The sequence below is a fragment of the Mauremys reevesii genome, linkage group 18, assembly GCF_016161935.1.
Source record: "Mauremys reevesii isolate NIE-2019 linkage group 18, ASM1616193v1, whole genome shotgun sequence".
Taxonomy (NCBI): Eukaryota; Metazoa; Chordata; order Testudines; family Geoemydidae; genus Mauremys; species Mauremys reevesii.
In genome coordinates this window covers 31085317-31100585 of record NC_052640.1, presented here as the reverse complement: position 1 = coordinate 31100585, position 15269 = coordinate 31085317, and the positions used below count along the sequence as shown (strand labels likewise).

Genomic DNA, 15269 nt, shown 5'->3' with positions numbered 1-15269 from the left:
CAGTTCTAACCCACAATAATACTAGAAATAGGATGAGGAAAATGATCTTTAAGTTAGTGTTCCTTAAACATCCCACCTTCCCCGTATTGGATAAGGTCTGGCCATAAAGTTCCTCAGCCTTTTCTGCACTGTCATATGAAAAACCTCCCATGGCAATGCCTATCTTGAAAACAGCTCATATATTATATTGTGATGTAAGTCCACCTATAGAATCTGATGCAAACTCTACTTCACACAGCTACTTGAAATGTTGGCTACTGTTAATTACAAATTGTGTGTAATGCAATACTGTTAAATATTCCATCTTTCTCCTGGAGTGAATGTTCATTTTGTTGATCACACAGTAAGTGCCTACCATATTGCTGTGTTATTTAAATGCAGCCTCAGAGGTGACTACATTTCAGTAATGGCTCAAGAGATCCTAACATATATATATTATCTTGTACAGTTGTTGAATTGTTTGGGATCTCGAACAAAAGGTGCCACATAAATGTCAGTTGTCACCATATATATCTTAAGGAAACTATCAGTCCCTGACTTATTAATGACGTATTCTTTATTAATGAAACATTCCTTAGGGGACGATCCATTAATGGAGATTCTCTGTATCCAAGGAGGAGAGGATGGAAGATGACAAAATACAGGTAGGTTCTGACGAGAAACAGACAAATGAAAGAGTCACATTCAATTACATCACATAATGGCAGACAGCTAAAAAGTGACAATATTTTTAAGATCTTGTATACAAATTTCCACTACTTGCATCCGACAAAGTGGGTATTCACCCACGAAAGCTCATGCTCCAAAAAGTCTGTTAGTCTATAAGGTGCCACAGGATTCTTTGCTGCTTATACAAATCTTAGAAGTCTAAATACTAAGTTGGGTGAATTTGAGAACCTTGTATTAAATGAGGATACTGATATAAAAGGCATCACAGAAACTTGATGGAATGAGGATAATCAATAGGACACAGTAATACCAAGGTACAAAATATATCTGAAACAAAAACAGAACATAATGGTGAGGGAGTGGCACCATATGTGAAAGAAAGCACAGAATCAAATGAAATAAAAATATTAAATGAACCAAACTGTACCACAGAATCTCTATGGGTAGTAATTTCATGCTTGAATAATAAGAATATAGCTGTAGGGATAGACTACCAACCATCTGACCCGTATGGTGATAGTGACTATGAAATGCTCAGGGAGATTAGAGTAACTATAAAAATAAAAAACTCAATAATAATGGGGGATTTCAACTAACCCCATATTGACTGGGTACATGTCACCTAGGACGGGATGCAGAGATAAAGTTACAGTACTTGACATCTTAAATGACTGCTTCTTGGAAGTCCTGGAACGCAGAAGAGGAGAGGCAATGCTTGATTTACTCCTAAGTGGAGCACAGGATCTGGTCCAAGAGGTGACTATAGCTTGGTAACAGTGACCATAACAATAAAATTTAACATCCCTGTACAGCGGGAAACACCACAGCAGCCCAACACTGTAGCATTTAATTTCAGAAAGGGGAACTACACAAAAATGAGGAAGTTGGTTAAACAAAAATTAAATGGTACAGCACCAAAAGTGAAATCCCTGCAAGCTGCATGGAAATTTTTTTAAGACACCGTAATAGAGGCTCAACTTAAATGTATATACCAAATTAAAAAACATAGTAAGAGGACCAAAAAAGTGCTACCATGGCTGAACAAAAAAGTAAAAGAAGCAGTGAGAGGCAAAAAGGCATCCTTTAAAAAGTGGAAGTTAAATCCTATTGAGGAACATTGAAAGGAGAAAACTTTAACAAATGAAGTGTAAAAATATAATTAGAAAGGCCAAAAAAGAATTCAGCTAGCCAAAGATTCAAAAAGTAACACCAAAAAGTTGTCAAGCACATCTGAAGCAGAAAGCCTGCTAAACAACCAGTGGGGCCACTGGATGATTGAGATGCTAAAGGAGCACCCAAGGAAGATATGGCCATTCACAGCAACTTAATGAATTCTTTGCATCGGTCTTCATGACTGAGTATGTGAGGGAGATTCCCAAACCTGAGCCATTCTTTTTAGGTGACAAATCTGAGGAACTGTTCCAATTTGAGGTGTCATTAGAGGAGCTTTTGGAACAAATTGATAAACTAAACAGTAATAAGTCACCAGGACCAGACGGTATTCACCCAAGAGTTCGGAAGGAGCTCAAATGTGAAATTGCAGTACTACTAAGTGTAGTCTGTAACCTATCATTTAAATCAGCTTCTGTACCAGATGACTGGAGGATAACTAATGTGATGCCAATTTTTAAAAAGGGCTCCCGAGGTGATCCCGGCAATTACAGGCCTGTAAGACTGACTTCAAACTGGTTTTAAAAAACAAAACAAAAAAAACCAAAACAGAATTATCAGGCACATAGATGAACATGATTTGTTGGGGGAAGAATCAACATGGTATTTGTAAAGGGAAATCAATGTACTAGAATTCTTTGAGGGAGTCAACATGCATGTGGACAAGGGGGATCCAGTGGATATAGTGTACTTAGATTTTCCGAAAGTCTTTGACAAGGTCCCTCACCAAAGACTCATAAGCAAAGTAAGCTGTCCTGGGGATAAGAGGGAAGGTCCTCTCATGGATCAGTAACTGGTTAAACGATAGGAAACAAAGGGTAGGAATAAATAGACAATTTTCAGAATGGAGAGAGGTAAATAGTGGTGTCCCTCAGGGGTCTGTACTGAGACCAGTACTGTTCAACATATTCATAAATGATCTGGAAAAAGGAGTAAAACAGGGAGGTGGCAAAATTTGCAGATGATATAAAACTACACAAGAAAGTTAAGTTCCAAGCAGACTGCGAAGAGCTACAAAAGGATCTCACTAAACTGGGTGACTGGGCAACAAAATGGCAGATGACATTCAATATTGATAAATGCAAAGTAATGCACATAGGAAAACATAATCCCAATAATGCATATAAAATGATGGGGTCTAAATTAGCTGTTACCACTCAAGAAAGATCTTGGAGTCACTGTGGATAGTTCTCTGAAAACATCCACTCACAGGTAGTCAAAAAAGCTAACAGAGTGTTGGGAATCATTAAGAAAAGGATAGTTAACTAAGACAGAAAATATCATATTGCCTATATATAAACCCATGTTACATCCACATCTTGAATACTGCATGCCCCATCTCACAAAAAGATACATTTGAACTGGAAAAGGTACAGAAAAGGGCAACAAAAATGATTGGGGGTATAGAAGGGCTTCCATATGAGGAGATATTAATAAGACTGGGACTTTTCAGTTTGGAAAAGAGATGACTAAGGGGGGATATGATAGAGGTCTAGAAAATCGTGACCGGTGTGGAGAAAGTAAATAAGGAAGTGTTATTTACACTCTCTCAGAATATAAGAACTAGGGGGGAGGGGGGTCACCAAATGAAATTAATAGGCAGCAGGTTAAAACAAACAAAAGGAAGTATTTCTTCACACAACACACAGTCAACTTCTGAAACTCTTTGCCCGAGGATGTTGTGAAGGCCAAGACTATAACAGGATTCAACAAAGAACTAGATTAAGTTCATGGAGAATAGGTCCATCAGTTCCTATTAGCCAGGATAGGCAGGGATGTAAAACCATGCTCTGAATTGTCCCTAGCCTCGGTTTGCCAGAAGCTGGGAATGAGTGACAGGGGATGGATCACTTGATGATTACCTGTTCTGTTCACTCCTTCTGAAGCACCTGGCATTGGCCACTGTTGGAAGACAGGATACTGGACTAGATAGACCATTGATCTGAAGATTTCCATGTAATTGTTTTCCTGGTTTCAATATGTTTTTATGTTTCATATGAGCTACTCATCTTTCTTAACTGAAGAAGTCTGTGGTTATGATCTGGTGACGCTTCACATAGTGAGCAATATTTCAGTCACCACTTACATAAAACATTGTTACCTATGGAGAATATAGTCAAGCTGTTGCCAATAGGAAATATGACTGAAGCCATCTAGCTTAAAAACTTAAGATCCCTGTGGGAAAGAACAACTTTCTTCTATTGCATCAGTTTGGACAGCGTCACAACCTTTCCTGCTAGCGTGGATACTTTTCTTAGTGAGCCTACAATTGTTTTCCTACCTGTGTGAGATATGGAGTGAGAAGAAGAAGACAACCTCTTAGTAACTAATGGAGCATCCCAGACAGTGCAGAAGTGCAAACTTTGTATCTACTACTATACATGGAGTTACTTATTTTTCCTTATAATGCAACAGAATTAGTTTTTAGTCAGAAGGTATCCAGTGATTTCCTCTGCTCAGATGCAGCTCCAAGCCATGGGACTCCCTGTATTCTGAATGGGAGGATACTCTTTCTGAGATGCCTGGTTCTCGACTGAGACTATATTTCCTGTGACTGGGAAGATTAAGACAAGTATTTCATGGGTCTGTGCCCTTCAGATTTTTATAGTTGATCTTGAGCCATAATCTATTCTAATGCTCCATGCATTAATATGTTTCAGAATTCTACTTTCTATTATTTCTGTTTTCTGGTATTTGGACACATTTCAGTGCAATTTAGCATTCTTACACCAATTATGCCAAACCTTGGGGCACCTCCATAAAAAAAAAAATAGAGAGAGAGTACTGAAGCAATTTCCTCCATTATACCCCCAACTTAGTGCGTGTCTGCCACTAATCCACTCTAGCTATAATTCAACTCTTAAAGTACAAAAACAACCATAACCAGTAATAAGTGAAACCCAGGGGAAGGGAAAATTGTCACAAAGGATAAAATGAGAAAATTAATAGGATCCAATAATTTCCGATGGATAGGTTACACTTTCGGAGAAATAGTTTTGACCAGTAAAAATTAATCAAAGAGTAAATGCTGTGCTATATTCTAAATTAATGGTAGACTGCACCCATGCTTGCTCGGGGAACAGAACTACTAGGGAAATTCAATACCCAGAAAGATCATGGAGCAAATAATTAAGCAATCAATTTGCAGACACCTTGAAGATAATAAGGTGGTAGGTAACAGTCAGCATGAACTTGTCAAAAACAAATCATGTCAAACCAACCTAATAGCTTTTTTTGAAAGGGTAACAAGCCTTGTGGATAGGGGGGAAGTGGTAGATGTGGTATATCTTGGCTTCAGTAAGCCTTGTGATACTGTTTCGCATGACCCTCTCATAAACAAACTAGAGAAATGCAACCTAGATGGGGCTACTATACGGTTGGTGCATAACTAATTGGAAAACCATTCCCAGAAAGAAATCTTCAGTGGTTCACAGTCAAGCTGGAACGGCCTATCAAATGGGATAACAGTGATCAGTTCTGGGTCTAGTTCTGTTTAATATCTTCATCCATGATTTAGATGACATAGAGAATAGGGCATACACTTATACAGTTTGCTGATAATACCAAGCTGGGAGGGGCTGCAAGTGCTTTGGAAGATAGGATTAAAATTTGAAATGATATGGACAAACTGGCGAAATGTTCTGAAGTAAATAGGCTGAAATTCAATACGGACAAACACAAAGAAGGAACTATCAGTTGCAAATATATAAAATGAGAAATGACTGCCTAGGAAGGAGCATTGCAAAAAGGGACCTGGGGATCATAGTGGATCACAAGATAAATATGAGTTAACAGTGTAACACTGTTGTAAAAAAAAAAGCAAACATCATTACCTGTTAGGTTCACTCCCTCTGGGGCACCTGGCATTGGCCACTGTCAGTAGACAGGATACTGGGCTGGATGGACCTTTGGTTTGACCCAGTATGGCCGTTCTTATCTTCTTATCATTCTGAGATGTATTAGCAGGAGTGTTATAAGCAAGACACAAGTAGTAATAATTCTGCTCTACTCCACAATGATTAGGCCTCAACTGAAATACTGTGTCCAGTTCTGGATGCCACATTTCAGGAAAGATGTGGACAAATTGGAGAAAGTCCACAAAAGAGCAACAAAAATTATTAAAGATCTAGAAAACATGACCTATGAAGGAAGATAGAAAAAATTGGGTTTGTTTAGTCTGAAGAAGAGAAGACTGAGAGGGAACATGATAACAGTTTTCAAGTACATAAAAGGTTGTTACAAGGAGGATGGAGAAAAATTATTCTCTCTAGCCTCTGAGGATAGGACAAGAAGAAATTGGCTTAAATTGCAGCAAGGGTGGTTTAGGGTGGACATTAGCGCATTGGAATAAATAGCCTGAGGTTGTAAAATCTCCATCATTTGAAATCTTTAAAAGCAGGACAGACTAACATCTGTCAGGGATGGTCTAGATAATACTTAGTCCTGCCTTGAGTGCAGGGAACTGAACTAGAAGACCTCTCCAAGTCCCTTCCAGTCCTACGATTTTATAATTCTATAAATACTACTACTTTTGTGTCTTCATTTCTATTACTTTCTATTATTTTCAGTTTTCCAAGTATTGATCGGAAAAGATCATGACCCTGGATAAAGAATATTTAGCAGAATAAGAAGTTACTCACCTTGTGCAGTAACAATGGTTCTTCGAGATGTGTGTCCCTATGGGTGCTACACTGTAGGTGTGCTTGCATCAGAGAACTTCAGTAGCAGTGTCTGTTAGGCCTCAACATGCACAGCCTCCTCTCATGCCCCACCATGAGGCTAGTCAGGACGTGCATGCTAACCCCCTTAGTTCCTTCTCTACCGCGGGGTCATACACAAGAACGCTGAAGATGAGGGGAGGAAAGTAGGTTGTGGAGCACCCATAGGGACACACATCTCGAGGAACAATCATTACTACACACGCTGAGTAACTTCTTTGAGTAGTGTCCCTATGGATACTTCACTGTAGGTGACTGAGCCATAACCCCACTGGAGGGCTAGGACTTCAGATTCGGGTCAGTTACAGATGACAACACTGGGGAGCTGAAGATGATATCAGAGACAAAGTTCCCAGTGATCACATACTGTTCTGCAAAGGTGTGGACTGATGACCATGTCACCACTCTACAGATCTCTCAGATGGGGACATTTTTGAACAAAGCAACTGATGAGGACATCGACCTTGTGGAGTGTGTATGAAGAGTATCTGGAGGGATCATATTGTGAACTTGATAACATTGTCTGATGCAGTTTGAGACACACTTGGACAGTCTTTGGGCTGATATTGCTGAGCCCTTGCATCTTTCCACAATGGAGAAGAAAAGTCATGGGAACTTCCTGAAAACCTTCATCACATCCAGGTAGAAGGCTAGGGCTCTCCTGACATCTAGAGTGTGGAGTATAGCCTCCCTGATGTCTCGGTGAGGCTTCGGGTAAAAGTTGAAAGGTGATCAAATGATTCATGTGAAATGGGGAGGTTATCTTGGGAGTGAATTTCGGGTGTGGTCTGAGCGTAACCTTGTCCCAAAAGAATACCACGTAGATACGACATGCCATCAGAACCGATATTTCTCCTATTCTCCTAGCCAAGGTAATCACTACCAGGAAGGCTCTTTTCACTTAGAGGTATGTAACTGAACAGGTGACCATGGGTTCGAAGGGAGGCCTAATCAGTGCTTTCAATACCAGGTTCAGGTCCCACGTGGGAGCAGAAAGTCGAGGTTGCAGGAAGAGGTTTACTACATCCTTGAGGAATCTTTTATTGGTCAGGTGGAACAGCACTGACTATCCCTCTACTGGCTGGTGTAAGGATGTTATAGCTGTTACAGCTGTCAGGTGGACTCTAAGAGTCCCGAACAATTGGAAAAAGGCAAATATAGTGCCCACATTTAAAAAAGAGAAGAAAGAGAACCCGGGGAACTACAGACCGGTCAACCTCACTTCAGTACACAGCAAAATCATGGCGCAGGTCCTCAAGGAATCCATTTTGAAGCACTTGACAGTGATCAGGGACAGTCAACACGGATTCACCAAAGGCAAGTCATGCCTGACCAGCCTGATTGCCTTCTATGATGAGACAACTGGCTCTGTGGATATGGGGAAAGCGGTGGATATGATATATCTTGAATTTAGGAAAGCTTTTGATACTGTCTCCTACAGTATTCTTGCCAGCAAGTTAAAGTATGGATTGGATGAATGGACTATAAGGTGGGTAGAAAGCTGGCTAGATTGTTGGGCTCAATGGGTAGTGATCAACGGCTCGATGTCTAGTTGGCAGCCGGTATCAAGTGGAGTGCCCCAGGGGCGGTCCTGGGGCTGGTTTTGTTCCACAGCTTTATTAATTATCTGGATGATGGGGTTAATTGCACCCTTAGCAATTTTGAAGATGACACTAAGCTGGGGGGAGAGGTAGATATGCTGGAGGGGAGGGATAAGATCCAGAGTGACCTAAACAAATTGGAGGACTGGGCCTAAAGAAATCTGATGAGGTTCAACAAGGACAAGTGCAGAGTCCTGCACTTAGGACGGAAGAATCTCATGCATTGCTACAGACTAGGGACCGAATGGCTGGGCAGCAGTTCTGCAGAAAAGGACCTAGGGGTTACAGTGGATGAGAAGCTGGATATGAGTCAGCAATGTGCCCTTGTTGCCAAGAAGGCCAACAGCATATTGGGCTGTATCAGTAGGTGCATTGCCATCAGATCAAGGGGAGTGATTATTCCCCTCTATTCGGCACTGGTGAGGCTGCACCTGGAGTACTGCATCCAGTTTTGGTCCTCCCACTACAGAACGGATGTGGACAAATTGGAGAGAGTCCAGCGGAGGGCAATGAAAATGATTAGGGGGGCTGGGGCACATGACTTAGGAGGAGAGACTGAGGGAACTCTGCTTATTTAGTCTGCAGAAGAGAAGAGTGAGGGGGGGATTTGAGAGCAGCCTTCATCTACCTGAAGGGGGGGGGCGTCCAAAGAGGATGGAGCTAGACTGTTCTCAGTGGTGGCAGATGACAGAACAAGGAGTAATGGTCTCAAGTTGCAGTCGGGGAGGTCTAGGTTGGATATTAGGAAACACTATTTCACTAGGAGGGCGGTGAAGCACTGGAATGGGTTACCTAGGGAGGTGGCAGAATCCCCTTCCTTAGAGGTTTTTAAGGTCAGGCTTTACAAAGCCCTAGCTGGGATGATTTAGTTGGTGTTGGTCCTGCTTTGAGCAGGGGGTTGGACTAGATGACCTCCTGAGGTCTCTTCCAACCCTAATATTCTAGGATTTTTTAGGGTCAGTGCATATGTGGAAAAGTCACAGATATCACAGAGACTTGTGGAAAGTATACCAAATCCAAAATCTGGACCATTTTTGCAGGTAAGTAGCACATAGCGAGCTCTGACAGGTAAGAATACCAGGTCTGTCTCCTCCAAGCGGAAGCAATCAATCAATATGATGTGTTCCCCATCACTCTTCATTTTCAGCAGGACTTTCAACAGTAGGGGAAGGAGAGGAAAATCAGAGAGAAGATCCGCATCCCAGGGCAGGAGGAGAGTATGGCCCAGGGAGTGTTGTCCTATCCCTACTGTGGAGTTGTAGTGTGGACATTTCTTGCTCAGGTAAGTGGCAAACAGATCTGTGGTTGGCATCCCCCATCGCCTGAATAGATCGTGAAGTGCTACTGGGTCTAGCTCCCACTTGTGGTTGTGTGGGAAACTGCAATTGAGATCATCTGCTATCAAGTTTTGTGTGCCTAGGAAGTAAGCTGCTGACAATGTGACATCGTGGGCAATACACCAGTTCCATAGTCTCACTGCCTCCGCACAGAAGGAGGGCAACCTGGCTCCTCTGTGTCAATTTATGATGTACATACAGGCTACATTGTCTGCTAGGACTCTTGTGTGCGATCCTTTGATCAGCGGGAGGAAGTGGGCACAGACATTCCTGACCGCCGAGGCTGGGGGCAGGGTCAGGGCCGGGAGCAGAGCTACAGCCAGGCCCGCAGCTGGGTGTGGAGCTGCGGCTGGGGCCAAGGCTTGGGATGGGGCCAGGCCCAGGGCTCGGAACCGGGATGGAGCAGAGCTTGAGGTGGGGCAGGGGCTGGATGCCGCTCACAACCCGTAGGGACTGGCCCAGGCCCCGCTGCATGCCCCAAACATTCCTCTGCGTTCCCCTAGTTTGGGGAACTCTGGTTTAGTCTGCTCCTTTTTGGTTTGCAAACTGAGCTGAACCACATCTGGAGGCATAACATGTGAAGCCTGGCATGTGGTATTACTCCTTTGCCTGCTTCCATATGCCCCAAGAGTTGGAAGCAGTCTCTGGCTAGTATTTGCGGGCTATTTTAACCGGTCTCTATGGGTGTGGCCAGGGAGATATCTGAGCTGAGATAAGGAGAGCTCTGACCTGTAACGAGTCGGCGTCAGCCCCTATGAATTCCAGGTGTTGCACTGGAATGAGGATTGATTTCTAGGCATTAATCTGTAAGCCCAGGTCTGTAAACAAGTGCATTGCAGCTCTGGTTACTCAGTGAGCCTCTTGGTGAGATCAGGCTCCAAGGAGGGTAAATCATGATCCCCTGGGAGCATAAGAGTGCGGCCAACGCTGAGAGAATAATGGAAAATACTCCTGGGGCCAATAATAGCCCAAAGGGGAGTACCCTGTACTGGTAATGGTCTTATCCTAGAGTGAATCTCAGAAATCATCTGTGAGTCGGTAAGACTGAAATATGAAAGTAGGCATCCTGAAGGCCGAGGGCTGAAAACCAGTCTCCCTGTTCCAACGTGGGAATAATCCTTAGAGTGACCATCTTGAATTTTTGAGCTTTGACAAACTTGTTGAGAGCTCTGAGGTCTAGGAAATAGCAAGAGTAGAACCCCTTTCCCTGTAGATGTAGAGGTACTGGTTCTATGGCTCCTAACCGGATGAGACTATGTCATAGTAAACTCTTGTGAGCTGGGTCCCTGAAGAGATACAGAGAAGGGTTTTGTGGAGGGGGCAGAGAAGTAAAATGGATAGAGTACCCATTGTGAACGATCTCTAGGATCCATTGTTCCCAGGTGCTGCAGAATGCTGCCAACCGGTGGCCAAATGGTGGATAGCGGTGGTTGGCTGCAGCAATTATGGGGAGTCTATCGATGCCTTAACCAACAGATCGAAACTGGAGATTGGACGTAGACACCTGGGACGAGGAACGTTGAGGGCCAGATAGTTTACACCTTGAAAATGGATTCTTTTTCCTCTGCAGCTTGTACCAGCTGGATATTGGGAAGTGTGTGGTTTGTCCTAGGGCTGTGGACTAAACTTCCTCTTTTGTCCTAGTGTGTAGATGTACAGCAAATGAAGAGTGGCTCAAGAATCATTCAGGGTATAAAGAAAGGCAGCAATATTTTCTGAGAAGAGTTTAGCGTCTCCAAAGGGAAGGTCTTTGACGGTTGACTGTACCTCTCTCAGGAAGCCCAAGAGATGGACACATGACACAGGTCGCATCACCACAGCCATGGAGATGGACGTGGCCCTTGTGTCGGCTGCATCGAGGGCAAATTGTAGCGTTGTTTTTGCTATTAACTGTCCTTCCTGAATAATGGCCTTAAATTGGTTGTGATGTGACTGAGGCAGCTGCTCATTAAAATCAGCTTAGAATAATTTAGATAATCATATTTCACCATCAGGGCTTGGTAGTTGGTGATTCGAAACTGAAGCATGGCTGAGGAGTACACCTTCTTTCCGAAAAGGTCCAAACACTTCCAGTCTCTGTCACAGGGAGTGGACCTCATCGAGTACTGACATCCATGGGAATTAATAGCGTCCACCACAACGGAGTTGAGTGGAAGGTGGGAGATGAGGAACTCAGTCTCCCACGCTGGGACATAATATTTTTTGTCCACCCGTTTGCAAATAGGTACCACGAGTGCTGGGGTCTGCTTGATGGTCCTTGGTGGGACCAGAAAGGCCTTGTTAATGGATAGGGAGATCTCTGAGGAAGAGGATGAGTGCACTGACTAGCCTCGAGGCGGGTTAGGAAGGGAGTCAGTGCATGCATGGGCCTAAGGGACATTGCTATGGAAGTTCTCTGATTCGCAGCCCTGATCTGCAGTGCAGGGACACAAGCAAACCTACAGTGGAGAACCCATAGGGACACTACTCGAAGAAGAACCACTGTTTCTACTCTGGAATATTCAGCCTGGAAGAAAGAGAGGTCTCTATTTTTCTTTCGTTATTTAGCTATTTCTCTATTTTAATCTATAGGTGAGTGCAGCATTCATGAAAATAAAGTGCTAACAGTGCTGGCTGAAGAAAGAAAATGGGAGAAAGTTATGCAGGCTTTTTCTACATGACAGTGCCAATTTATATTAAACTTGATTGGCAATATCCTGGACCCCAATTGAACAAAAATTGCCATTTACATTTAACTGTGTTAAATTTTGTGAGTTTTTAGTGGGTACAAATGGGAACCAGAACAAAATTAAACTCAATTCTAATTGGGACACGAGTGAGGATTCAAACCTGGATCTCAAGGGGCAAAAGGATCCTTCAAAACTCCCATATACCAGCTCTGCTTGGTTAACTCATACACAGCCCCCCCACGAGATCTTTAAAACCTTGGTGAGCACAAATGTTAAGAGTCTGCACACACGGAAGTCTGACACATGATAATACCAATGTTGGATTGGTGAAGGGTCACGTTATAAGAGCACAAAATCAATACAGTACTTCAGTTAGACAATTCATGTGAAGTTGTTTAAAACTGGGTATTCAAGTAAAGGGTAACATTAGCACAGAATTCACACTTTGTCAATACACTTTTTTGCAAGCTCACGAATTCTGCATTCCAGGAATCACAAGATAAAAGGGACAGCAGACAGGCAGCTAAAGGCCAAAGTATCTCTTGGGATAGGCAAAGTGTTTCGGCATACCTGGCCGGCACAAATCTCCATGCTGTTCTTTTTCACTGGCATATACCTCCATACACCAAGCATGGTATGCAAACGAAAAAAGGTCCTCTATCTTCGAAGGAGGGCGAACGGCATTGTTCAGTCGCTTAAGCCACTCTTGACATTGCTCCAAGGTAGAGAACTGACACCTGTCCCAGAACCAAACATACATTTATTAATTGTCATGCAGAGATCTCAGGTCATAAAATGTGATGAGTGATTAACCTCTGTGAAAACCAGAGATGAGAATAAACTGTTCTTTCTATTTCAGATGCTGTTGTGTAAACTGTAATGGATAGTAAAAATAATTATTCAGATAGTAATGTAATTATCCCAGGGAGTTGTCCTTCCCCCATAACCGTATTTCTTTTGTATTTGCCTATGCTTTGTCTCTCTGATTTTCCACAGGGACAATAACCAGGGAAAAATTCATCATCATTGTAAAGAAAATGGTCTGTGATTCTTGCTAACATCATACTGAAAGATATATCAAACATGAAGTCAAATTAAACCATATGTATAAATAGAGCCCTACCAAATTCATGGTCCATTTTGGTCAATTTCATGGTCATAGGATTTAAAAATAGCAAATTTCATGATTTCAGCTATTTAAATCTGAAATTTCACAGTGTTGTAATTGTAGGGGTCCTGACCCAAAAAAAAGAGTTGTGTGTGTGTGGGGGGGGGGTGCTTCAAGGTAGAGGGGGTTGTGGTACTGCTACCCTTACTTCTGCGCTGCTGTTGCTAGTGGCACTGCCTTCAGAGCTGGGCAGCTGGAGAGCAATGGCTGCTGGCCGGGAGCCAAGTTCTGAAGGCAGAACCACTGCCAGCAGTGGCGCAGAAGTAAGCATGGTATGGCATTGCCACCCTTACTTCTGCACCGCTGCTGGCGGAGCACTGCCTTCAGAGCTGGGCGCCCAGCCAACAGCTCCCGCTCTCTGGCTTCCCAGCCCAGAAGGCAGTGCAGAAGTAAGGGTGGCAATACCGCAACCCCCCTGTGCATCCAGATCCCCTCATACCCAGACCCTCCCACTGAGCCTCACTCCCCCACACCCAGAACCCCCCCAATGAGCCCCACTCCCTCTGCACCTGGACAACACTGATGAGCTACCCACAGCTTAGAAGCCAATATTAATTTATCCTATTGAAGCCTGGGAAATAGACCTCAGAGAAGCACAAAGTCTCTGGGGCTCCCTGGCTACACTGGCGGTGAGAGTAATTTATTGCCTCTTTTTCAATGATCGAGAGAGACAGAGACAGAGACAGACAGAGACAGAGACAGTGAGTGAGAGTGTGTGGGGCCATGGATCTGCCTCATCTTTATACCCTCTCTTCCCAGTTTTCCCCCATATCTCCACAAGTGCTGGAGTGACTAACTCTCACATGGCCTACACAAGGGGAGCAGTCCTTACTCCTTCCCTCATCCTTGCACAGCAGCACAAATGTGCGGCAGTCTCAAGTCCCAGATAGCCAGTTTAGGATCTAATGTTTTTGTCTAAGAAGCTGTATGATTTATTGATTTGTGTCTAGTTTGTATCTTGCTGAGACCATTGTTACACTGGGGAAAACCACATGAAACTGAAATTAATTTCAAAATAATCTTTAAAAAGGTATTGCTCCATAGGGCTAGAACATCTCTACGACCAAAGCTATTTGGCTGATTTCCACCATAGTAAAGATTTCTAAAAAATGTATTGTACTATAAGAGTGCAGACCCAATAACCACCATCCTCCTTACTAAAATGTTCAGCTACAGTACACAGCAAGAACAGAAGGAATCTTTTGGAGAAAGCATGTGCACAAAAGAGGGGGGGGGGAGGAGACCCTCAGGGACATTTCTCCTAAAATGCTGCAGCCATCTATAATATGAGGAAGCGCAAGGTTATCTTGCTTAGATTTCATACTTTCCTGGATGAAGCATCCCTTTCACCTGCAAAGTAGTTTGTACATACCTGATAATTTTGCAGTCTTTGCAAGTCAAATGAAGTTGAAATATATCTCGGCATTCAACACTTTCTATAAGCTGTAATGGAACCTGTAATTAAAAAGATTAAATGACCTTATTCCAAAACGCACTGACACTGCAGTTTCTCAGCATGTCCCATAGCCACTTATTAGAGGGCTTTGTGGAGAAAGAGAGCTATAAATATAACTAAATCAATAGTTCTGATGCAGTGTATTGCTGTATATGAGATAGTTCCTTACTCCATTCTTTCTCAGCTGAGAAACCATATAAGACCACATGACACTAGCTGAGAACCATATAAGACCATATAAGACCACATGACACTAGCTGAGACACATTCTTTCTCAGCTGAGAAACCATATAAGACCACATGTTATATCATGGTGAAGACTAATGGATAAGGAGAATATGTGAAGGCATGGGTGCTAGTCTGGGGCTCAGGAGACTCCCTGCCCTGCCACAGGCTTCCTGTGTGACCCTGGGAAAGACATTTAGTCTCAGTGATTCAGCTCCCCACCAGTAAAATGGGGTGAACAGCATTTCTCTACCCT

At 43.1% G+C, this 15269-nt stretch overlaps 1 protein-coding gene across 11 annotated transcripts in view; it reads right to left on the bottom strand.

Annotated features, from left to right (window-relative positions):
• Nucleotides 1-15269, bottom strand: part of MTMR3 (myotubularin related protein 3) — a 193862-nt gene that overhangs the window by 45628 nt on the left and 132965 nt on the right. For all 11 annotated transcript variants that reach the window (XM_039504652.1, XM_039504654.1, XM_039504644.1 and 8 more), the window contains 2 exons: nt 14705-14787; nt 12735-12901 (listed from right to left, as the gene is read on the bottom strand). In XM_039504652.1, coding sequence (XP_039360586.1) covers nt 12735-12901; nt 14705-14787 — 250 coding nt within the window. The remainder of the gene's footprint in view (nt 1-12734; nt 12902-14704; nt 14788-15269) is intronic.